At 34.8% G+C, this 27,403-nt stretch overlaps 1 protein-coding gene across 2 annotated transcripts in view; it reads left to right on the top strand.

The window, feature by feature from the left end:
- The window catches only part of PIK3C2G (phosphatidylinositol-4-phosphate 3-kinase catalytic subunit type 2 gamma), a 388,390-nt gene that overhangs the window by 338,137 nt on the left and 22,850 nt on the right, over window positions 1–27,403 (top strand). For both annotated transcript variants that reach the window (XM_076007629.1, XM_076007630.1), the window contains 2 exons: window positions 5,191–5,266; window positions 19,740–19,834. In XM_076007629.1, coding sequence (XP_075863744.1) covers window positions 5,191–5,266; window positions 19,740–19,834 — 171 coding nt within the window. The remainder of the gene's footprint in view (window positions 1–5,190; window positions 5,267–19,739; window positions 19,835–27,403) is intronic.

Raw genomic sequence — 27,403 nt, 5'->3', positions numbered from 1 at the left:
TATGACACGAGTACTATTAGAGAAAGCACCCTAGAGATCCATTAAGCAAATGCAGCAATAAGGGGTAGAGGGCAGTATAGTCAGGAGACGTGACATCCAAAGCAGCACATTTTTATACAAGAAGAAAAGAGTAGAGATTAGAAAGGCAAAGAAATGCAGGGGGGATACTGACCTCACCATTCTCTCCCTCTGGGACTAGGTTTCCAAAGGGACTGGGAGGGAGCACAACTATCATTCCGGAGACTTAACAGGGGCGCAGAATGGATGCTCAGGGAATACAACATGTGGAGCATATAAGGGATTTTGCTGATGACATTCTCCAGGGCTTATTGTCATCCTTTCTTTCTCAATGTTGCATTGTCATCTTTCCTTCAAACAAATATGAGCATGATGCTTTTCTGCTTAAAATTCATGCCTGGGTCACACTAGCTTTGAGCTCACACGGAAGATTAGCATGTTGTAGGACCCCCACAGAGCTGCCTCCCACCTGTCCCCCGTCTGCACTCTTCTATAGGCCATTTGCAGTGGTCACATAAGGGAACCTGGGCTTACTGACCACACTGTACCAGTCTTTTATTTGTATTGTTTCCAATTATTCCACTCCTTATTCTCTCTGGTGTTCATTTTTCTCATTTTGAGAACGAAGTAGTTAAATTCAGAGTTTTTACCTGGGAGCAGCATTCTTCATAAGGTGAGAATCTTGTAGGTATTTAGAGATATTTAGGATAAGTGGCCTTAATTGCCAGTTGTATCCTCCAGTCATTGAGACAATCAGAAGTATGACCACACACTTTCCAAACACCTCCTATCCTAGGGTTGCTGGATATAATGCAGACCACCCAGTTAAATTTGAATTTTCATTAAACAAAAAAATTTTTTAGTAAAAGTATGTCTCAAATATTGTACGGGCATCCTGTTTTTATTTATTGCATCTGACAACCCTTTATATGGGAAGCCCTGCTGCATATGGTTGTACATCACAGTCAATATAAAAATGGCATCCCTAGAGTTGTGCAGTATACAACCTACACAACTAAATGTCATGACACTGCTTGTAGGTCAGTAAAAACCCAGTTGAGAACACTGGTATAGGTCATTAGTGAGAGCAATTGTAGCACTAACATTTCTATAAATCTCAAGACTATCTAGTGATGCAATGGGCTAAAAAGCTGTGGGATGCATACATCCAAATAAAGTCAAGACTAAGAAAATTTAAAAATTGACTATTTTAAGATACAGCAATATTAATTTTTGTACCTATTTTATCTCTTCTATTGATTTATCCCTTCATCTCAATGATCATATTTATCCTCAGGAAAGAAAACAATTTTGTTACAATAAAAAATTAGTATTTAGTTACCTACACTCAGAATTATAAATGAGAACTTGAAGGATATGGCAGTGTAAACACAAGGGAATAATCAGCTAGTGGTGACATTTCAGATACTAATTGGAAAGATGTCTTGTCTACTATTGAAGTTTAACAACCATTAGGTAGTGAGATCAAAATGTTGCCAAAGACAAATAATTGACTAGTTGTCAAAAGGCCAAAGAAGGTCAAATGGTCAAATTTATTTCAACAGATTCTGCACAGCAGTCTGAGTTTGGATTTTAAGCTTTCAAAAAAAAAAAAAAACTTGAGTTGGTCAGCTCCCTGAATGTGGATCCATTTTGTAAGAGTAGATTCCTATTAAATAAGTTCACAAGAGATCAATATGTAGAGATGAAAATTAGTAATTGACAATGATGCATAAAGTACTACTTAGATAAGAACATTTGCATTAGACACCAATGTATTCTATATCTGAAGACAGATCTCTGTTTCTTTTAACAAATATTTATTGAAAGGAAATGCTGGATTAGGCATGAGTAAGTAAGGCAAACAATAATAAAGAAAAGAGCAATGATAGCCTTGGCAAATGGATGAATAGAGGTGAAAAGGAAGGAGGAAGGAGCATGTAGGAAGATCAGAAGGTATGAGAGAATGATGCATTTGAGGAAATAAATATAATTCAGCATAATTAAGCATAAAGCATCAGAAGAGAAATGGTGAGAGATAAAGATGAGGAAATGAGCAAGATCCCTATCGAGGCTAGTCTTACAAGCCTTGTTAAGCAGTTGATCTTTTTCTTAAGAGTATGCAGAGCCACTGCAGGTTTTAAGCAGTTAATTGTTAGATTTTCAATTTGAAAGGTTAGTTTGGCAATTGTGTAGAGAATGGATTGGATTAAAGGGTAGGATGATAAGATCTGAGAACCTCTGCTATAACCTACGTGGGAATTGATGCTAGAACTAGAAAGATGGTGGTATACCTGGAGTGGAGAAATGAATAGATGAGGTATTTAGGAGGTATAGTCCACAGACTTAGCAACTAATTTTATGTGAGAAAAACAGAAGATAAACCCTATTTTGTAACCTTGACACATGAGAAAAAGCAAATTGAGTAGAGGGGAAAAATGCATTTAGTGGTGCACTTTTAGGGTTTGAATTGTCTTTAGAATAGGCAAGCAATCCACTAAAGAGGTATTTTGATACAGAGGGCCAAGATCCCGGAGAAAAATCCAGGATAAAGGTTTAGATTTGTGCATCACTAGCGATGCCACCAAAGATGATAACATGACCCACAAAGAATGCATTTGAAGAATGAGAGAGATGGGACTAGAAATGAGGAACACAAAAACTTAAATTATAAGCAAAAGGAAAAGGAGTCTGAAGAAAAGTCTAAGAAGAGATGACAGGGCAAATGGAAAAAAAAAACTGGAAGAAACTGGTATCATAAAAGCAAAGGAAAGAAACCATTTCACTAAAAATGGAATAGACATATAAGGACTAAGGAAATTTCCATTGGATTTGGAAAACAAAAATATTGTAAAAAGAGAGAGGCTGTTATAAATCATGACAAGAGCATTTTCAGAGGACAATTAGTGGTGGAAACCTGAGTGTGGTCTATCACACAGTGAATAGAAACTGAAGAAGTGAACCAGTGTGAGCACCAACAGTTCTTCCCATAACTTTGTGTCAGAAAAGAGTAAAATAACCCAGGATTTGGAAGGTGCATCAATGACAAGATATTATTTATATGTGAATATACTTTGTGTGGTTTGAATCATCTGTTTGCTAGCTTTTAAAATGGATAGAGTTGACCATATTTTATGCTGATGAGAAGAAAAGGAAGAGGGTGAAGATGCTAAAGTGTAGGTGGGAATATTGTACGAGGTTCCTCAGAAGGAAAGAATAGGAACCAGAACACAGACAAAGGGATCAGCGTTGGATGGTTCTCTAGGGCTGCCATAGCAAAGTCCTGCAAACTGGATGGCTGAAACCACAGACAATTATTGTCTCACATTTCTGCAAGCTAGAAATCTGAAATCAAGGTGTCTACAAGGTTGGTTCCTTCTGATGGCTGTGAGGGAAGAACAGATTCCAGATCTCTCTCCTTGGCTTATAGATGGCCATCTTCTCCCTACATCTCTTGGCATTGTCTTTCCTCTATGAGCAACTGTTTCCAAACTTGCCAGTATTATGAGGACACCAGTGACATTGGATTAGAGAGTTGCCCTTCTCCAGTCTGACCTCATTCTAACTTGAGTATTAATAATTACATCTCCAAGGACTCTATTCCCCAAAAAGATCATCTTCTGAGGTATTAGGGGTTAGAACTTCAGTCTATGAATGGGGGGGTTTACAATTCAATCTGTAACACATGGGAAGAGACATTTCTTCCATTGTTACAGGAAGGAAAGAAAAAGTATAGCAGTGTGAGCCTGTAGATTTCAAAGCAGGAAGTTTAGGAGTTTCTATCTGCCTTTTATTTTCTCTAAAGTGTGGACAAAGTCAGTGGCAGAGGAGGAGTGAGAGCTGGAAGTTAAAGTTTCCTGGGGAAGATATGAAAGAGTCATTGCACAGAATGAGAGAGAAGGCTGGCCATGGAGACTGTCGGGCAGCTTCGATAGCTACGATAGCATCAGCCCATGATAGGTAGTCAGAGTAAATAATCAATTATTCAGTGGTTCCCTTTAGATAATAACGTAAAGTCTTATGGGGAAGGTTACTTTGGTTGTATAATGGCTTACAACAGAATGTGTGTCCGTTTCATTAAGGAAAAGCTATTCTCAGATTCACCAGTTAGTCATTCATTTGAAGTTCAATGTCGATTTATTTACGGTTAATGTCGATTTCTTTATGATTGTCCCTATTTAAAAAAGAAGCACACTTTCTTCTTTGTACATATTAAAATTAGACATAAGTAGAATCTGTTGCCCGGGCTAGAGTGCCGTGGCATCAGTCTAGCTCACAGCAACCTCAAACTCCTGGGCTCAAATGATCCTCCTGCCTCAGCCTCCCAAGTAGCTGGGGCTACAGGCATCACCACCATGCCCGGCTAATTATAGATAGATAGATAGATAGATAGATAGATAGATAGATAGATAGATAGATAGATAGATAGATAGATAGATAGATTTTTTTTTTATTTTTTTAGTTGCCCAGCTAATTTCTTTCTATTTTTTTAGTAAAGAAAGGGTCTCGCTCTTGCTCAGGCTGGTCTCAAACTTTTGAGCTCAAACGATCTACCTGCCTCGGCCTCCCAGAGTGCTAGGATTGCAGGCATGAGCCACCGTGCCCAGCCTAGAATTTCTGTTAAAACATTGAATATAATCTGTTTCCTCCACTAGACTGTGTTCTAAAGAGAGAGACAACCTTATACGTTTTCCTGTCTCCAAATATCCCCTAACATTTCTCAAAGCTGTAGATGAAGTCAATACTCAGTGAGCTTTCTTAAAAATTGGACATTGAGGAGTAATGGTTACTCACAAAGTGAGCATCTGTGTCCTACTGAAAGTAATTTTTCTCAGAAAGCCTTGTCCAAGGATGCACCATTTTCAGAAAATGGAGATGTGAAATTCATGCTTATTTGTAAAACTCAAGAATGGTGAGCTCCAAGAGCAGAACACACTTGAACCTCTTAAAGAAATGAAAAGTAATCAGACCTTCAATCTCACAAAAGATTAGTTTAACTTATGGTAAAATGATAGTATTGACTCAACAACTTGCTAATATATTTTTCTCTATGGAATCTATAACAGGTGTCTATTTGAAATAACATATGGCAATGTTTTTATGTAATAGTGAATAGGAATAATAAATAAATAGAAGAAATGAAGAAATATTATATTTCACCTTCTTTTTCAGAGTGATTGTGTACTTAGTTTTTTCCTCTCTGAGCCTGTACAACAAACAATTAAAGAATCAACACTTGTGTACCTAGGTAAGTAAATTCATCATTGTACTATGTGTAGTGGTTGAGTTTTAATATAATTGTGCAAAAAAATCACAACTATAATTTTTTTCAATATTTGCATTAAAATCTTTTTAAGACTAACACTTTTCTAACCCATTCCTAAAATTTTTAACCCCTTAGAATATGTTCAAGTTAAATTAAACCCAGATGGATTTGTCCAGTTATAATAACTGCATAGCACACTGTTAATCCATTGTAATTAATTGTGCTTTGGAATAGAATTGCATGTCAGAGACAGAGTTTCTGTTTTCCCCCTTAGATAAATCTTTCAGTTTACTTCATCTCTTAGGAAGCAACAGAAATAGATATGAGGTAATAATAATGGTTATGAATTATCTAGCAGTTTCACTCTTTTAAAGTTCAATAATACTGCACTTCCCTCATGAAGTCTAACCAAGATGCCAAAATAACTCAGCACAATTATCCACCAGATTCTTTCAAATGTATATTAATTCTAATGAACATTTCTATCATCTCTTCTAGATGGGCAGAGACTCTTGAATATCCTATCAATTTTAAGCAATTGTAATATAATTTCACTGTAAGGAGTCACTATCCAATACCTGACACCGGTTTTTAATCTCAACCAAGATTTGCAAATGCATAATTTGCGGATCTCATCAGCCTTTACTTTAGCAACTCCTGGTCTTCACTTTATCCACCTCTCTTCTGGTTCTCTATCTTTAAGATTAGGCCACATCTGCTTAACATCTCTGCTTGCATCTGACATCCTAGTTACTACCTCTTAGGTGTATAGTTCTCTACAACCAGATCAGGTTATATAACGTAATTGTTTACTAGATTGTGTATCTGTGATTATGTCTGCCTTGTGTCTGTGATTATGTCTCCTGTTAGACTGAAAGTATCTTAATTCAAGGACTCACTGTGTCTTGTGCTACAAATCCTAAATCAATGCATGAAGATCATACCTCCTTCATTCCTCTACATTTTACCCATTGTGTGACATCATTGTCTAAGATGCCTTGCTTGTATAGACAAACCATAAACAATATTAGGTAAATAAAGAAATTTCTTACATTTTATAGCACTTACCTAAGGAAAAATGATGTCGGCAACATAAAATATTTCTTTACTTGTCATAATTCACAAGCACCTAATAAATATATTCTTTTTCTTTTTTTTTTTTCAGCATATTATGGGGATACAAATGTTTAGGTTACATGTGTTGCCTTTCCCCCATTCCCCCCCAGAATCAGAGTTTCAAGCCTGTCCATCCTCCAGATGGTGCACATCACACTCATTATGTATGTATATACCCATCCCCTCCTACCCCCTCCCATCTGCCTGACACCCAATAAATGTTATTCCTATATGTCCACTTAGGTGTTGATCAGTTAATACCAATTTGCTGGTAAGTACATGTGGTGCTTGTTTTTCCATTCTTGGGATACTTCACTTAGTAGTATGGGTTCCAGCTCTATCCAGATTAATACAAGAGGTGCTATATCACCATTGCTTCTTAGAGCTGAATCGTAGTCCATGGTATACATATACCACATTTTATTAATCCACTCATGAATTGATGGGCACTTGGGTTGTTTTCATAGCTTTGCAATTGTGAATTGTTCTGCTATAAACATTCAAGTGCAGATGTCTATTTCATAGAGTGACTTTTGATCTTTTGGGTAGATGCCCAGTGGAATTGCTGGATCAAATGGTAGATCTACTTGTATCGATTTGAGGTATCTCCATATTGCTTTCCATAGAGGTTGAAGTAGTTTGCAGTCCCACCAGCAGTATAGGAGTGTTCCTATCTCTCTCCGCATCCACACCAACATCTGTTGTTTTGGGACTTTTTGATAAAGGCCATTCTTACTGGAAATAAGTGATATCTCATTGTGGTTTTGATTTGCATTTCCCTGATGAGTAGGGATGTTGAGCATTTTTTCATATGTTTGTTAGCCATTATTCTGTCTTCTTTAGAAAAGTTTCTGTTCATGTCCTTTGCCCACTTTTTGATAGGGTTGTTTGATTTTTTCTTGCTGATTTTCCTGAGTTCCAAGTAGATTCTAGTTATCAGCTCCTTATCAGATGTGTAGCATGTGAAAAATTTCTCCCATTTTGTAGGTTGTCTGTTTGTTTTCATGACTGTTTCTTTGGCTGTGCAGACGTTTTTTCATTTGATCAGTTCCCATTTATTTATTTTTGTTGCTATTGTGATTGCCTTTGGGGTCTTCTTCATAAATTCTTTGCCTAGGCCAATGTCTACGAGAGTATATCCAATGTTTTTGTCTAGAATTCTAATAGTTTCATACCTTAGGTTTAAGTCTGTTAGCCAGCATGAGTTGATTTTTGTGAGAAGCGAAAGGTGTGGATCCTGCTTCAGCCTTCTACATGTGGCTATCCAGTTTTCCCAGCACCATTTATTGAATAAGGATTCTTTTCCCCAGTGTATGTTTTTGTCTGCTTTGTCAAAGATTAGATGGCTATATGAGGATGGTTTTATATCTGGGTTCTCTGTTCCGTTCCACTGGTCAATGTCCCTGTTCTTGTGCTAATGCTAAGCTGTTTTAATTACTATAGCTTTGTAGTATATGATCCTCTCAATAGACACAGAAAAGGCATTTGACAAAATTAACACCCTTTTATGATAAGAACGCTTAACAAAATAGGCATAGACAGGGCTTACCTAAAAAAGATATAAGCCATATATGACACACCCACAGCCAACATCATATTGAATGGGGAAAAATTGAAAGCATTATCACTTAGAAATAGAACAAGGCAAGGTTCCTCACTGTCTCCACTTTTATTCAACTTAGTGCTGGAAGTCCTTGCTATAGCAATCAGACAAGAGAGCAGAATTAAGTGTGTCCAAATGGGGGCAGAAGAAATCGAACTCTCACTATTTGCTGATGATATGATATTATATCTAGAAAACCCCAAGGATTCAACCAGGAGACTCCTTGAATTGATAAATGAATTCAGTAAAGTCTCGTGATACAAAATCAATGCACACAAATCAGAGGCATCCATATACACCAATAACAGTCAAACTGAGAACCAAACCAAAGACTCAATTCCCTTCACAATAGCAACAAAGAAAATAAAGTACCTAGGAATATATTTAACTAAGGAGGTAAATATAGTTTCATAGGGAGAACTATGAAACACTGAGGAAGGAAACAGCAAAGGACGTAAACAGGTGGAAAACCATACCATGCTTGTGGATCAGCAGAATCAACATTGTTACTACCTCTACTAATTAATTAAGATGGTGGATTCTGGAAACTATGCATCTAGGCACATGACTTATAACAATCATATTAGTAACAATATGTAACCCTGGATCTGGGAGACACTAATATACTAATGTTTACTACTAACTAAAGGTGCTTTGGGAGAACAATAGAATAATTATCTTTTTTCAAGTGCCAATCCAATCATCTCTCTCTACTACTTAAAACTTTTCCTTGGCTTCCCATTGCCCTTGGACAGGGTCAAAGTCATGCGCTTGTGACCTGTGCAGTCACATAGGACAGGACACTTACAAAGGTCCCACATTTGGTTTAACATTCTTCTGCCACTGTCATCAAATTCTTAGTGACATTTTTTTTTTGAGACATGGTCTCACTCTGTCAGCCAGGCTAAAGAGCAGTGGCCCAGTCATAGCTCATTATAGCCTCGAACTCCTGGGCTCTAGTGATCCTCCTACCTTTGCCTCTTGAGTAGCTAGGACAACAGGTGTGCACCACCATGTGTAACTGTTATTTTTTCATAGACACTAGGTCTCACTATGTTGCCTAGGTTGGTCCGAAAACCCTGGTCCCAAGCTTTCCTCCCACCTTGGCCTCCCAAACTGCTGAGAGTACAGTCATAAGCCACCACGCTCTCCCTCTTAATAACTTTTGAAAAAGAGTCCTCAAATATTTATTTTGCTCTGGGCCTCACAAATTACGTAGCTGGTCCTGCCCTTAGGAGAAAGGCCAAAATTCCTTTCATGGTGCCCCAGCATAATCTTGTACCTGCCACCTTCCCTTTCTAGTCTACTGTCAGGCCCTTCTACACCTTGGCTTCTATCTTTTCCAGTCCCTCAACTAAGACAAGCTCCTCTCTACCTCACAGATGCAATTCTCTCTGCCTGGATCCTTGGCTCCTATTCTGTATTCCCTATTCTTCTCTGCATCCTTCAGATTTCAGCATAATTATCTTTGCTCTGTACTCCTATCCTGTTCTTTCTTCCAAATATTTATTGGTTGCAATGATGACTCTGGCTTGCGTGTTTATTTGTAAACAAGGAATCCCTGAGGGAGGATAATCCATGTCTGTGTGACTCCCCATTGTATTCCCAGGCCACAGTGTCTAGCCTTCTCTAGATGCTCAATAAATAATTACTGAATAGATGATTGATGACAGAAAGGACAACTAGGAAAGACACACTCATATTCTCAATTGAGGTAGCTTTTTATAAAAAGGACAAGAAAGAGAAAACCAAAATTCAAAACCATGCTACTTTTCCCACTCATAACTTCATATGGAAATATCCTGGCACAAGAAATTCAAGGCCTCCCAACCACTAGAATTATTCCGAAGTATCACCTGGAAAAAAAAAATCTATCACATTAAATATTATCAACATAAGACTCAACCAAATCTAGAATGTTGCTGGATTTTCTCTTAAGTGGTTTACTCTTTAACTCCTTAATGACATGATCCTACATATTCTCCAAAAATTAATACAGAATCTGTGCCAAATAATACCTCTACACACAAAAAAAATCATAATGAAATTATCCATTCTTCACTTCTACACAGCTCTGACACACAGAAGATTTTTGTCAAGGTTTAGAAATAATAACATAGGTAATGGAGTAGAACATGATCAAAGACAACAATCGTCAGGGTTAAGAGAATGAGTTAATGAGTATATTTATATGTCATTAATAATTACAAATAATTGCAAACACAAGCTTTCGAGCATTACTTTACTATCACTACCTCCCATTTGAGATGTTAATTTATAAGGGAACTTGGAGCCATGTAGTCCACATGGCAGGGTCTCACTGGTTAATGTTTAGCTACTTGGCTTAGGTAGAGCGCAGACCAGTTATCTGTAGGTTGAAGTATGCTACTCAGGTTTTCAATTTAAATTGTAATGATACAAAAAAGCAAGAGAGGTAGGAATAGAAATATTTAGAAATAAATACTTTCAGTTGAAAGCTTTAAAATAGTAACCATTCTGCTATATCATATAACCTCATGTTTTTAATTAGGAAAATAATTTTGACTTTTACTTGTCCTTATTCTGGGGAGGAAAACATGGAAAGAAGATGAGTTAGAAGGCTCTCTCTAATTATCTCATCTGTAATAGCTGAGTGTTAAAGGATATAGAAGAAATCTAAGTAATCAAAGAATAAAAAAATCTCATGATACATAATATTACTGTGAGGAAACAGAAAGATCACAATATTGAATATAATTGGGTGGTAGATGAAAGTAGAGTGAAAAAGATTAAGTGTTAATTTTCTCTTTGTTTCTAGTTGGAAACAAATATTGTCAAAAGAAATAAAAGTCTAAGGCTATTAAATAAAGGTAGCTACTAGAACAAAAATAAAATTTTCCTAAGTATCATAAATACATAAAAATAAAAATAAATTACTTAGTGAAAGAGTTTAAGAATTATAAAAATAAAAACATAAAACAATAAGATACAAGTAAGGGAAAACATATCTGTTATACCAATAAGTATAAACTCATCTATATAGAAAAAATGTTTTTCAAATTATAGTAAAAATATAAATCATAATTCTATGTGAAAACACACCTAAAACAAAGTGATTTTAAAAGGATGAAAATTAAAATATAGCCATAGGTATATTAGGCAAATACAAAGAAATCAGGGGTAACAATCTTAACAACGAAATGAAGAATTTAGGCCAAAAAGCACTGAAATAAACCAGGAATGGAACCTTAGACTATAATGAATATAATTCTTCATTAAAGATATAAACAGTTATGACTACATATCAACTAATATGACAGCAACATATATAAAGCAGAAATTATGGAACACACAAGGACACACAAAAACATACTTGCAGTAGGATATTCTAATTTATATCTCCCAATATATGAAAGACCAAATGTAAACAAATAAATAGATCCATAGAAAAACTAAATAGTAAAAAAAAAATAATAAAATAAATAAAAAATAAAAGAAAGAAAAACTAAATAGTAATTTATAAGACAAAATTGATTAATTTATTTCAAATTCTTTATCCTGAAAATAGAGACGTCATCTTGTCTTCAAGTGCCTATGCACATCCATGAAAATAGATTATATATTTAACCACAAATAAATTTTAAGAATTTCCATAAAGCAGAAAGTGTGTATACAATATTCTCTAATCATGATACAATAAAATAAAAAATTAATGGAAATTTTCAGAAAGCTAGAAGACACTTAAGTTTGGGGATTTAAAAAAAAAATCTCTCTTGAACAATTGTTGGGTCAAAAGTAATAAACAAACCAAATTTGCAAAATTTCTCAACAACAGCAAGAATGCAGTACTACAACTCAGAAACTACAATAGAAGGACAAAGCAATGCTTGATTATTGGAATAATTAGAAAAGAGCCATAAAACAAACCAAAGGAAACAAACAAAAAAAAGTGGATAAAGATAAAAGTAGGTATTAATGAATCAGAACAAAGAAAACAGTAGAACTAATAAGTTAATACAGAAGTAAAAAGTAAATACTAACATAAATAAGTCACTATCCAACCTAAAGAAAAGAATGGAGGGAAATGCAAATGCACAAAATGCTGAAAGAGAAGCAAAAAGTAATCATAGAGAAAGATGGAATTAAAGAACACTAAGAGACTACCTGTTCAACTCTATGAAAATAAATTTGTAAACCTGTCTGAAATCGATAGTTTTCTAGGAAAGAACAATTTACTCACCCAAGAGAAGATGATTCTAAGAAGATTAAATTTGATTAAATAAACATGAGGTTTATAGTTTTGTTTTGTTTTTAAAATAGGAAGTTCAGATGATTTCCAGCGGGATTCTACCAAGCCTTTAAAAAGTAGACAATACCACTGTTACTTAAACAATTCCAGAACAAAGAAAAATAAGGAAAATTTTTCATATTATTTTTATGAAGTGCATAAAGGATTTATACCAGCAGCATCAAGCATTAGAAGGGTTGTGAATAAGAAATCACAGGCCAGGCTGGGCATGGTGGCTCACGCTTGTCATCCTAGCACTCTGGGAGGCCGGGGAGGGAGGATCATTTGAGCTCAGGAATTGGAGACTAGCCTGAGCAAGAGCGAGACCCCGTCTCCTACTAAAAATAGAAAGAAATTAGCCGGACAACTAAAAATATATATAGAAAAAAATTAGCCGGGCGTGGTGGTGCATGCCTGTAATCCCAGCTACGTGGGAGGCTGAGGCAGAAGGATTGCTTGAGCCCAGAAGTTTGAGGTTGCTGTGAGCTAGGCTGATGCCACAGCACTCTAGCCCAGGCGACAGAGTGACACTGTCTCAAAAAAAAAAAAAAAAAAAGAAATTACAGGCCAATCTTGTTTATGAATACCAATGGAAAATTGTAAATAAAATATTAGCCAAAATAATCCATCAGCATACTAAAGGAAGAATATAATTTACCATGACCAGAAATGCCAGAATGGTTCAATATTAGTACTATACATAATATATAATAAATATTGTATTAATAGATTTAAGGAGAAAAATTACATAGTCATTGCTATAGACCCTGAAAAGGCATTTGATAAAACTGAATGAACTTTCTTGATAAAACACTCAATAACATAAAAATTTTAAAGGATGAAATCCTGTCATTCTCGGCAACATGAATGGAACTGGAAGACGTTATGTTAAGTGAAATAAGTCAGGAAGAGAAAATTAAACACTGCATGTTCTTACTCACATGTGGAAACTATTAATAAAAAAGTTGCTCTCATAGAAGTATAAAGATGAACAGGGTAGACTAGAAGATAGGAAGGGTAAGAAGAAAGGAAAGAAAGGGAGAGATTTGTTAATGGACACAAAATTATAGCTAGATAGGAGGAATAAGTTTTATACCACTGCAAGATAACTATAGTTAATAATAGTATATTATATGGTTTCAAATAACTAGAAGGATATTGAACGTTCCTAACATGAAGATATGATAAATGATTGAGATGATGTATAGGCTAATTACCCTGATCTGATCACCATACATTATGTGTATAGAAACATTACTAATTACCCCATAAATATGTACAATTATTATGTGTCATTTAAAAATTAAAATTAAAAAATATAAAAAAATTTAAAAATAAAAATTTTTAAATTAAGAAATTTTTAATACATTTAAAATAATAAATTAAATAAATTAAATAAAATAATAAAAAATAAATAAATTTTAAATTTAATAAATTTAAAATAAAAGGACTTTACATGAGAAAATATATTCATTTTGGCCTTCCAAAGCCCACACCAGGTGTGACAGGGAGGCACTGAAAAAGCATCCCCATTGAAGCATAGAATAGGGCTCTATGTCCAGGCTCAGCACAATGACTTTACATTGTGCTGAATGTACCAGCTCTAACAAATGACTCACTCCTTGACCTCCTTAAAGCCTTTGCTCAGAATTTATTTTCTCAAAAATGACTATCCTGATCAGCCCATCTAAAATTGCAAACTTCCCCTCATTCTGGAAACCCCCAGTGCCCTTATCCTACTCTGAGTTTTTTTATCTTATCATTTATTATATTCAGCATATAAATTTTACTTATTTATTATGCTTATTACTTTTTGCATGTCTCCCCTGGTACTATAGAAGTGCCAAAGAGAGGAGCCCAGAACAGTGCCTTGTTCACAATAGGTCAATCAATATTTGTGAAATTACTAAGTAAAATAGCAAAAGCATAAACCTTGACAATAGGAAGACCATACCAACACTATTTGTAAGTAATACTATTCATATACCTAGAATAATAGGAATCCATTAAAAGTCTATCACAAATGATAAGAGAATTCAATAAAAGTATCAAATATCAAATTGATATGTGGGTAGCTATCATATATTATATTAACATATATGATAGCTATCTCTTATATGTAAATATAATAAATAAAAATAAATATCTCATATGTATAAAATAACTAGTTAGAATATATAAAAGAAGAAAAGATCCCATTTACAATAGTAACAAAAAATAAACCTAGGAACAATTCAATGGGAAATGTGTAAGACCAAATGAATAAAACTTTAAAACACTACTTAGGAATTTGAAAGATACTTTGAAAAACTGGAAAGATATATTATGTTCTTAGACAGGAAGATTCAACACTTGAAGCTGTCGTATATTCCAATTAATTTTGAAGCATAATATAATTTTTAAAAAATATTAACAGATTTGTTTTTTAACTAGAGAACCTAATTTTATAGCTCAGAAACAAAGAAAAACCAGGAAAACTTAGTAAAAACAGAGTAATGAGGGAAGACAAACCCTAGGAGGTATAAAAACACATTTTAAAACTTCAATTATTAAATGTGCAATGTCAGTGTATATAAATAGATGAATATATGGAACATTATATAATGTTTCATAAATACTTGTATAGCCAAATATATTCAGGAATTTAGTAGTATGTGACCCAAAAAGTAAAGAAAAATTCAGTAAATGGTACTGGGATAAATACTTTATACCATGTGCCAGAATAAATAACAAATGGAGGGAAGATTTTAAATGAAGTAATGAAACCATACATGTGACAAAGAAAACACAAAAATCTTGTTTATAATTTTGAAATGAACTCCTATAGCTATGTCTTCAAATCCAGAAGCCATAACAATTCTGTATGGCATAAAACACTATAGCAAAGTAAAAAATAAAATAAAATAAAAAGCAAAGATAAATGACAAAATAGGTGAAATATGGGCAATACTTCAAGACAAAATGTTGATTATTGACACAAAACCATCTCTTAGAACATGGTAAGAAAAGGACCAAAAACCAAATAGAAAATTTCATAAAGAATATAAAAGATAACCCACAAAAAAAGAAAATACAAGTAGCTCTTAACCCAGTGAAAAGATACTCAACCCCACTCATAAGAGAAATGCAAATTAAATGACACTGACACCATTTTTTTCTCATCTGATTGGCAAAACCCCCAAAATTTAATTAACAAGCTTTGTTATAAATCAGCAGGCACTCTTATACACTGCCTGTGATAATGCAAATTGGAGCCACCTCCATGGAAAACAATTTGGCAACATTTATCAAAATTACAAATGCTAATTCTCTTTCACCAGCAATTCTGCTGTTGGAAATTTAGCATATGATATTTGTGCACAGGTACAAAATGATGCATGTACACAGCTATTTATAGCAACATGATTTGTAATAGCTACAAAACACTGGAAACACCCCACCTGCCCATCAATAGGAAACTGTTAAATAAAGTACTTTCACTGAATGGAATACTATGAAACTATATTTTGGAAAATAAAAAATATCTGTGTTATTGATGTAAAAATATCTCCAAGATCTTTGTGCAGAATGGTGAATATGCTCTGCCTTTTGTAGAAAAGAGGGGAAATGGAAATACTCATATCATTTATAAAGAGCAACTCTAGAAGGATATATCTACCTCTGAAGGGATATATGGAAACTGATAAAATAATAGGGTGGGGGGAACTGGGTGGATAGATATTAGGAAGACTTTTTACTATATATTTTTAAAATAATTTTTTAATTATATGAATATATTTTCATCTGAAAATGTTAAAATTTGAAATAGTATTTTTCATGCCAATAGACATACTATGCATAATAAGCAATGTGTTAGCTATTGTAGTGCTACATATTCATATATCTCAACACAATCATCTGTAGGATCAATAATATTTTAGCAGTTTTGGGGGTTACAATCAATGGTTTCACTAAACATGGTTAAATCCCCCAGACTAACTTGAAGCAGAAGACCTAAATATTCTAGGATCTTCTTGTCCCCATTCTCAAATTCTCCCTCTTGGGTTCTTCATTTAAACTATTTCCCTTATGTCATGTCCCCCTTTTTTGCCCCTTTACAACTGGATGTTTATGAACATAGACTTTGGAGATCATTTATTCCTGTATTTGTTGTCTGCATGACCTTGGACCAAGTGTCTTAGATTCCTCATGTGTAAAAAGGCGATAATACAAAGGATTTGCAGTGAGGATTTAGTGAATTACTGTACATAAGCTCTTAGCCTGGTACACAGTAAGGCTTATAGAAGTATTAAGTCTCTCTACTAGTACAACTACAATGACTACTAAGACTTCCCAGTGGCATGAATTTTCACTGGGGTTTGAACTCTGGCATGTTTTGGTGAACACTGTCTAGGGAGGCATATTATCTTCAGCCAGTTCAAGTAGCAACTGTACCTTTACCATTTAGACACTCAATCATAAATGTATGCTAATTTCTGCCTTTGAATTAAAATTTCTCTGATTACACACTGAGTTTCTGCTTAATAATTCTTTCACTCTTTAATTCAAATATAATGTTCATTGTGCATAAAAGAGTCATTAGTATTTTTAGCATCTTTATACCAAAAGTTCAACAACATTCTATTATTATGAAATGCAATTTACTTCAATTCTACATTCAGAATTAACTCAAAATATCTCTAACTCACAATGTCTCTGTTATTGTAATCAAGATATTTTAAGGAATTTTATTATATTTATGTAATTACCATTTCAGTTGCCAAAATCACTGTTTCCAATGTCAGTAATTCACATTATTAACAATAAAATTAATTAATATTACCTACATACAATGTGTAAACTACTCAAATAGACATGTACAAGGCTTTGGGGGAGAAAACATACTGCTCAAGTGTAATTTTCAAATATTAGAGAATTAGGATTGACTATCAGAAAACAATATGGACCACAATGAGCTCCCAGTTGAATATTGACAAAGTTTTTGTTATTAATAAATTTCTTCTCTCTGAGTTTCCTCAGAGAATATACAACCAGAGATTATCAAAGAAAATATTAGTAAAACTGTAAACTATGCTTAATCCTTGGGCTATAAACCAGAAGTTTCTAACTAAAAAGCTAAAGTTCTCATTTTAATGATGTAATGATGCAACTCAAAAGAAAAATTAATGTTGTTTTCCTTTTTTTTTTTTTCTGGAGACAGAGTCTCACTCTGTTGCCCAGGCTAGAGTGCCGTGGCATCAGACTAGCTCACAGCAACCTCAAACTTCTGGGCTCAAGCGATCCTTCTGCCTCAACCTTCCAAGTAGCTGGGACTACAGGCATGTGCCACCATGCTTGGCTAATTTTTTCTACATATTTTTAGTTGTGCAGATAATTTCTTTCTATTTTTAGTAGAGACAGGGTCTCACTCTTGCTCAGGCTGGTCTCAAACTCCTGACCTCAAGCAATCCTCCTGCCTCGGCCTCCCAGAGTTCTAGGATTACAGGCATGAGCCACCACACCCAGCCTATTTTTGTTATTAAATGTTTGTTGTGTATATTAATGGAGGAAGTGTTGACTTGTGTCCCTTAGAGATGTAGAGAAAAGAAGTAGGCCCGGAGGTAGACTGTAATCCACTAAACAAATTGAGACATGTAAAATAATTACAACATAAATATTAAATGATAAGGGCTGTGCTAGGGAGAGTTCAGGGAGAGGTGACCACAGAAACTATTTTGCATTTTAACTAGGCTTTGAAGAAAGGTGGAAGATCAATAGACAAAAATGATTAACAAAATCCTTTCAAATGAAGGGAATAATAAAAGAAGCAGCTAGAAGGAAATAGTAGAGCATGTTTGTAGAACTAAACATAAGGATGACAATATAGAATAATACAGAGGAATAAAACACAGTAATAAGAAGCAATGATGAGATATCTCTTAACTTCAGTGAGAATGGCTTTTGTCAAAAAGTCCTAAAACAATAAATGCTGGTGTGGATGCAGAGAGATAGGAACACTCATACATTGCTGGTGAGACTGCAAACTAGTGCAACCTCTGTGGAAAGCAATATGGAGATACCTCAAAGAGCTACAAGTAGAACTACCATTTGATCTAGCAATCCCATTACTGGGCATCTACCCAAAGGAACAAAAGACGTTCTATAAAAAATGTTTTTAAATGTTTTTTTAATGTTTTTTAAATGTTTTTTTAAATGTTTAAATGCTTTTAAATGTTTATAGCAGCACAACTCACAATTGCAAAGATGTGGAAAAAACCTAAGTGCCCATCAATACATGAGTGGATTAATAAAACGTGGTATATGTATACCATGGAGTTCTACTCAGCCACAAATAACAATGATGATCTAGCACTTCTTGTATTATCCTGGATAGAGCTGGAGCCCATTCTTCTAAGTAAAGTATCACAAGAATGGAAAAACAAGCACCACATGTACTCACCATCAAATTTGTATTAACTGATCAACACTTTTATGTGTACATATAGTAGTAACATTCATCGGCTTTCAGGCAGGTGGGAGGGGATGAGTATATTCATACCTAATGGGTGCAGTGTGTATGGTCTGGTGGGATGGACACGCTTCAAGCTCTGACTCAGGTTGGGCAAAGGTAATATATGTAATCTAAACATTTGTACTCCTGTAATATGCTGAAATAAATTTTAAAAAGAAGCAACAATACAAGGCTGAGAAATTTAGACCTTTTCTTCATAGGCAATGGAAAGCCATGAAAGGTACTTCAACCAAAATAGTAATTTTATAAAAGTTGCTGTAGGAAACTTACACTGGTAAATGTGTACAAGTAGATTTGGGTTTGGGGGGGAGGGTAAGAGAACGTTCTAGTATTTCAGGCAAAATGTTTATATGAATCTCAATTAGGTGCTATGGGACAAGAAAGGAAGAGATGAGTGCAAATATATAAAGAAAGATTACTAGTAATTTTACAAACACTTAATTGAGTGTTACTACATGACAATTTTTGAATTTTATCAGCTAATCATCTCAACTACCCAGAAGTAGTTAACTATTATTTCCATTTTACATAAAATTGATTAACTTAGTCATGATGACACAGTCATAAGTAATAGTGCTGGGACTCGAACCCCAGGTTCACTGACTTCTAAAGTCCACACTTTTAACCTCTGTGATCTCTAATACTTTAAGCTCATTACACTGAACAGTAAGAAGAAAATCAGAGCCAAAAATGACACTGAGATTTTAAGCAATTGAGGAAATAATGTCACCAATCAAAACAAAGCATGGAATTTAGGAAAAGAGTTAGTTCAGGAAGATTAGACACAAATCCCATCCCTACCCAACCAACCCTGCTTCCTGAAGACTATTAAGATTCCAACATTATCTGAAGAATGTTTTCTTTATATATTATTCATTGGTTTTAGTTTTTAAATGTTGATTTATTCTGTGATGAGCTACTTCCAAATTAACTCACTGGAACCCTATTGTTTTATCAGGTGAGAAGTTTTCGGACAAGAAGCCTCAGGTGCAGTTAGTCATATCATACAAGGATGTGAAGTTGACCATACTGGTGAAACACATTAAAAACATTGTAAGTTTATTATATATAATAAGAAACATGTAAACCCACATTTAGAAATCATTTACCTCCTTTAGGCAATTAGTGTCAACATTACTAAGAAGAATGAGTATAGTGACCAATTTTAAGTAAGAAACGATGAGCCAATTATAATGTTTTTGCCTCGGTATGGTTGTGAGTCTTGGAATGAAGACTATAAAACATTTCACAGGGTAAGTCCTAGAATGAATATCGGACTTTATTCAAAATGAAGTGTTAGGGTAAAACTAGTGAAAAGGCTTTGAAAAGCAGGAATAGCTAGAAGATTAAAGGTCAAAAAAAAAAAAAAATAAAGGTAGAGTCCCAAGGACTTCCACACAGCACATCGTGCCAAGTTTTGTGGAGGATTGACTCTACTTCTTTTCGAAGTGCCAGTACCTTCTCTGTGAAGCCAAGAACCCTTTGAGTTTCCCCCCAATTCTCACTGTACCTTGAGTTTATAGGATTTATAGCATCATAATAGTTATCATATTCTGATGTAATCACTTATGCGTATTCCTTTCTCCTCAAAAAGTGATGATTTTTTTTGAGAACAAGAACCCATCTTTGCATTCCCAGAACCTAGAACAAAATCTATAGTTAGCCTCTAAGGAAAACTAAAAGCTCCACTGTCTATTACACCTCACTTAAGGATGAGTCAAGTCAGAGGAAAGGATAGTAATTGGGCTACGTCTGCATGAAAGAGAGGGAGCTTTATATGTTACAGGGTAAGTGGCTAATGATCCGAGTCTGGGCGCAGTAAGCAGAAAAGGAGAATTGGACACCTCCCCAGCTCTTCTAATCTTCCTCAAGTCTAGTGAAAACGTGTCCTCCACATAACCCGGATGTGGAGAAAGTCAGTGATGTAATTTCAGATTCTCTTCTTTAAGCATGTAAATCTCTCGAGATGCATTTGGAAGAATGGAAAGGAGCAAACTCTTCTCCACATGACATGCATCTGGAACATACCAATACTTAATAAATATTAATATTTGTTCAGTGAACAAATAAATGACATAATTTAAAGAGGATACGTTTGCTACAAATTTAGTATTAGCCAGACAGCCAAGGACGCTTATTTGTAAATCTGTGGTGTTCACAATCAGCAATTTTTATAATATCTGGACAAATATTCTAAATTTTTTTGGTAAACCCTTTGCTCATTAAAATAATTGTTTTCCATTGCTTTTGGTAAGGTAATCCTCTTAAATTAAAATAACAGTTGTTTAAGAAACTCTTACATTGGAAAATGAAGATTCAGTTAGATATTATTTATGGATACACACGTTTGTGGATTTTAAGCATCTATATAAACATACAAGATAAAAAATGTTAAGAAATATTGTTATTCAGGTTAACAGAACTTGTATATGTATAGGATATATGATAGCCTTAAACATAGTCTTCTTGGAAACTATATATTTATTTTAGTAATGCTGTCATTGCTCAAAACATTTTAGAGCATGCCTGTTGAAATTGCTTTTGGATCGGGTGTATAAACCACACAGTAGACTTGGTCACACCTAATTTTTGATCAAAAACAATGTTAACCGACTTGGTTACCCATTTCATTCCCCAGATGAATCCCCAAATTACTTTTGACAGTTTTCAAAATGCATTTTATGCTCAAATGACGTTGCACTGCCTGAAAGGATATTCAATGTAGGTGTGATGCAGGCATGAAGGGAGGGTGGTGGGTGTGAAAGAGCAAGAGCTTAAGACAGAGGTTAAGTTGTGGATAAATGGCAAATGACCAAAGGAATCCTACAAGAAGTAAAAAGCCACTCGGGTCCACTAGAGCCTATACATTGTCAATGCTTGCAGGTAGCTATTAATAATGGAGTAATACTACTTTCAGTCTAACTTCTCCATTTACCTGCTGGCACTACAATCTCTCCATGAGAATTCAGCCCTTAGACCTCTTCTCTTTTTCTGCCTCTAGCCTCGTGGCTTTAAATATCACTTACATGACTTTTTCTTCCATGTCTGCAACTCCAGCTTGGAATTCTCCCCCTAGAATCCAGAGCTGCATGTACAACTGAGTACTCAACAATTCTAGCAGAAATATGATAAGCACCACAAACTTAATATGCACCAAATCAAACTCCTGGTGACTGTCCCCCTACACCTGCTTTTTTTTTGTAATCTTTCTCATCTCGGTAAATAGCACCTTCATCCTCCTAATTACTCAGGTTAAAATCCTTAGAGTCATTTTGACTCTTCTCCTTCTTCCACAAGCTACATCCATTTTATCAGCAAATTGTATCAGTCTGCTTTCAAAATAAATTAGAATCCCACCAGTCTTCAACTCCACTGCTACCAACATTCGTTAGAGCTACCATCATCTCTCACCTGAATTGCTGCTGTAGCTTCTGAACAGTTCTCCCTGCCCGTATTTCTTTATAATCTCTTCCTAACCTAGCAGCCAGGATGTTCCTTTGAGAATAAAAGTCATATCTTGTTATTCCTCTCTTCATATCCCTTTGGGGAGGGAGTCTCAAGTCACTCACAATGACAGCCAAGGTACTTGTTAATGACTTCTGAGACTCTCCCAATCTGGCCTGCTTGACCTCTCTAGCATTGTCCCCAACTGCAGACTCCCTCCATCACTCCATTCCAGCCCCAGTGACTTCCTTGCTGTTCCTTGAATATGGCAGGCACATTGCTGCCCCAGGACCTTTGTATCTGCTACTCTGTTTATCTTGAATGTTCTTCTCAGACTCATGGCTTAGTATTTTCCATGGCTCAATCTCAAATGTCCTGAATGACTATATTTTACTGTCACCTTTTCAGCGAAGTCCTCTTTGACTCTCATATGTAAAACTGCAACACCACTCCTTTTTGTTGTCACTTCCAATTTTTCTTTCCTACTTTACTTTCTCTTCTCATTGTATCACTGCTATAACCCACAGTGTATAGAATAGGGCCAAGTACATAGTAGGTGCACAATGAATCCTTTGTTAAATGAAAGAATCTAAATTACTTCTCATGTAAATGACTAAGAACTAAGATTTTCTCACCTTCCAAAAATCATCACAACAAAGTTCTCATGCATTGCATTTTTCACAGCTTCTTTTAAATTTTATTTTATTTTATTTCTGCTGCTTATCTGAAAACAGAAATAATATTTTAATATAAATGACATAAAATCACCTATAAATTTTCAGCATATTTTCTTTTCTCATTTCAAGTTTTAGCTAATTGTTATTTATTTTTTGATCCTTTGGTATGCTCACAGGCCAAAGTAATCAGACTAAAGAAGTTGTGCTTGATTTTATATTAATATTAAAATGAATTATTATGCCCACAGTTCTGTTATATTTAATTTTAAGTTTCATGAAAAGAATTGTTTATCTTATATTAAATCTGTGAAGCTTCTCTCTAAGAATTACTTTCCTCCTGTGAGATCACAAGCTAAAACAAAATTGCCAAAATTATTTTCCTTTCAAAGCAGCACAGTATGATTTACTATAGTGAACAGAGACTGGTGAAGTACTGCAGTTATTTAGAAGCTGGGGAAAGATTTTTTAAAAATACTATTTCAGTTTGTATGACAAAGAAACAAAAATCATTTTAGATTTGAAATATCTTTTAAAATCTCTCTCACATTTTCCCATGTATCCCAATTTAAAATGTTCTCTTCCATCGACTTCTGCAATGTCTCTCTGTGAATTTTCTCCTGATCTCATGGATGCTTCTAGTCTGTGTGCTTTCTGGGCTGTTTTCTTCTCCCTGCTCCAGAATATCAGCATTCCAAAAGGATCTAAACATTATCATAGGATGAAACTCTCTTTTGATACTGAATCTACCTATACTATTAGAGTCTTTTACACTGTAACAGAATAAAAAGCTATTTCAAATGAGGAGAAATTAATTTCAGGAAAACAGAGGACACCTCAACTGTGGTACTATTTAATCTTTTCATAAGAAACAAAATGGGAAAAATAGTTTCTAAATGAAAATTAACATGAGAGGGAGAAATACAGTCAACACAACAATAAGAACCCAAGGCTAAATACACGAACACTAAAATTTTATTTTTAGTGTTTTATTTAAACAATTTTTTATAATTTTAATGTGTATGAGTGTAGTGTGGGGTGATTATTTTTAAAATACAGGTTCCTGGGTACAAATGCCAGCAATTCTGAGTCCGTAAGGGTGAATTGGGATAGCTGCTTCTGTGTTCACAGTCATCTCCTGGTCTCATGGATTCCTCTACTCTTTCATTTCTAGACCTGTTTTCTTCTCTCCTGCTGTAGAATATGAGCATTCTAGAAGGTTCTCTGGTGCAAGAGGTTCCTGGACCACACTTTGAGAAACACTTCCAAAGGGACTAGTTCCTCTAATGTCTCAAAGGGCACTCAACACACAATGTGAGTTCTTCTGTACTTGGCACCTAGTGAATTGTGCTCGTCGGAGCAGAACAGAGATGACACTTAAGACTTGGTGAAGGCTGGGCGCGGTGGCTCACACCTGTAATCCTAGCTCTCTGGGAGGCCGAGGCGGGCGGATTGCTCAAGGTCAGGAGTTCGAAACCAGCCTGAGCAAGAGCAAGACCCCATTCCTACTATAAATAGAAAGAAATTAATTGGCCAACTAATATATAGAGAAAAAATTAGCCAGGCATGGTGGCGCATGCCTGTAGTCCCAGCTACTCGGGAGGCTGAGGCAGAAGGATTGCTTGAGCCCAGGAGTTTGAGGTTGCTGTGAGTTTGGCTGACGCTACAGCATTCATTCTAGCCTGGGCAACAAAGCAAGACTCTGTCTCAAAAAAAAAAAAAAAAAGGCTTTGTGAAGATAACAAATGTGGGCTGTGGGAGAAAAGCACATATAATGGCAATGTTTGACATACAAAAGTAACAATGTTCTGTGTATACTTTTAAAGCTAACTTGGCTAAGTATTCTAACTATCCCAATTCTTACAATTTTTTTTTTTAAATCTAGATACTTAAAGACAATTTACCATTGTTACATCCTAGATACACTTCAATCTAAATAGATGGCAGTAAAAGACGATTTTTAATAAAGGATGATTTCCTAATAACGATCATCTTATCAATTGTATCTGGCACACGTTGCATGAATAAAAATTGTTCCTCCAGTGTTGGCCCCTTATGACATTGATCTCACCTTTCAAAGAACAAGATGCAAAGCAATGAATAGTGAAGAGTACCTGGCCTAGATCTAGATGTTCTATTGTGTTTCATGAATTTTTTTTTTACCAAGGAAACATTGACCCTCAAAGATTATCAATTATTTCTTAATGAAATAAATCAGGAATTGTTCCATAAACCTATTCTCATTGATCTCTTTCTAACAGCCAACATCCTTTTTGAATTTTTCTATTCCCAGGATCCCCATTAAACTTCACTGTCTGTACATTCTCTCAACCTCTTTGACAGCACTATTCCTGAGGTTTCCTTAGCTTTTATACGTTTAAAATAGATGTGTGTGTAGTAGCTTAATAAATGTTGGCTTTACCCTTAGCCCTTAAATGTGAAGATTTTCCAGTATTCAGGGCTTTAACTCTTGAAACTAATTCATCCAGTCTTGAAACTTCAAAGATAATATGAATTACTCCTAAATTTATATCTCTATTTTTAATCTTTCTCTGAACTCCATTCATATATTTCCAACTGCCTCATAGCCATTTAAAGTCTAATATCTTGACATCTTTTTAAACTCAACAGTTATAAAATGTAGCCCTCTTCTTTCCACTAAAACCAGCTCTCATTCTGAATTACTCAAATATTGTTCCACCATCCTCAAGTAACCCCTGATCAAACTTCTCTATAATTTCTATATTTCAATTCATCCTTTTTCTCATATACATAAAATCACCATCAAATCCTTTTAGTATCCCTTTACTTTGATTATTCTCAAAATCCTATTCAACATTCTCTATTAATTCATCTATGGGTTACTTTGATCTGTTGTTGTAATATGTCTTTCCTTATTCTCTTCTTCCTCTAATCTCTCCTGCACAAAACATCCTAAAACTCCATTGTATTATATAAACAAAAAATTTTAATAGTCTCTTTAAATTTTAAATGTCTTAGCCTGATACCTAAAGTGCTACACAATCTAGCTATAACCTACCTTTTATATACCTCTCCCAACAATACAAAACTTGTATTATATCTAGATGGAGCACTCATTGTTGACCAGACACACATTGATCCTTCTAGCTGACTATGTCATACTTCTGTTTACCTTTGTTTACCTTCTAAATCCTATGTAACCTTCCAGGCTCAGCTCAAATTGTTCCTCTTCCCTGAAGATCCTGGGTCACTCTCACTTCTGTGGTGACCTTTCTCTCCTTTGGAAACTTACGACATTTACTGTACACACCATTCATTCGATCTCCCCTCTTGAAACATTGATCATCTTAGTTTATCCTGCAGTTTCAATTGTACTGAAAATTTACTGAGTATAAAAAACCGTGGAAAATATATTTTGTTTGCTCTACAGTGCTTAGCACAATAGAGTGCCCTCGACACACAATTGTTAAGTAAGTGAATGTTTGCTTAAGTGTACATCACTGTGAAAAATATCCACAGTCCACAGCACTTTAATTTAAGCTATATTTATAAATCAATACCTATTCTCTGTGAATTCTGCTGTCTATAATACTTGATACTAAAATGAGGTTGGTCAAATGTCAAATATTTGATCTTAACATCCGTCCCACTTGAAAATAAAGTGAATTGTTGTTGAAGACTATTTTTCTAAATGTTCAAAAACTCTGAACACTCTCCTGTCCAAATGACATAGCCATCAATGTGTAGGTCTCCACATGACTAAAATTTCATTTATTTTCTCTCTGTTCTTTTATGACAGTCTTGTACCTTAATCTCTGTCCTTTCTCCAAATCTCCCTCAATTCTATATTCTGACCTAAAAAATAGTCTGACCTTAGAGAAGAGACAATTTTAAAAAATGTTAAAAGGCTGATGAACAATATAGACTTATAAAGAATAACAAGCCGAAATTTTAAATTCTATAAAATTACTCAAAAGGGGCACTTCATTTAGGGCTGTATTTTGAATATGCAAAACATTGCAAAGATGGATTGAATAATAAAGTTCCAGGGATTTTTAAAATTCCCTTGCTATCCAATATGTTAATGTACTCTTTATTAACAGAAAATATTAAAATGTAAATGCTGGGAGTCATGAAATGTCTGAGCTAAAACTCCAAACTAACATAGGTCTTCATTTTGACATTAAAATTCTGCTCCTCTTCGCTTGTCTCTTTAGTCTGCTGAGTGGAAGAATCTTCTTTCTCCTACTTTCTGCCTCCTGTTTTCCTCCAGGAGAGATTTATGCTACCAGGGAAAGTAGTCTACATGCAGTGACTAACTAACTATGTTATTTGTTTGTATCTGTAAAACTTTCTTAAGTATATCTACAGAGAGACAACCTCAAAACAAGTATCACTTGCCATTCAACTTATTGAAACCCTGAAAATGAACAACGTTACATTCCTTGCTTCTGCCACACGACTTACACATGAACTATAGACTCTGACTTTTCAAGGTTTTTTTTTTTTCCTGAGGTTTACT

This window comes from Microcebus murinus, chromosome 10, assembly GCF_040939455.1.
Source record: "Microcebus murinus isolate Inina chromosome 10, M.murinus_Inina_mat1.0, whole genome shotgun sequence".
Lineage (NCBI taxonomy): Eukaryota > Metazoa > Chordata > Mammalia > Primates > Cheirogaleidae > Microcebus > Microcebus murinus.
The sequence above is the reverse complement of the archived record's forward strand: the minus strand, read 5'-3'. Positions and strand labels throughout refer to the sequence as shown.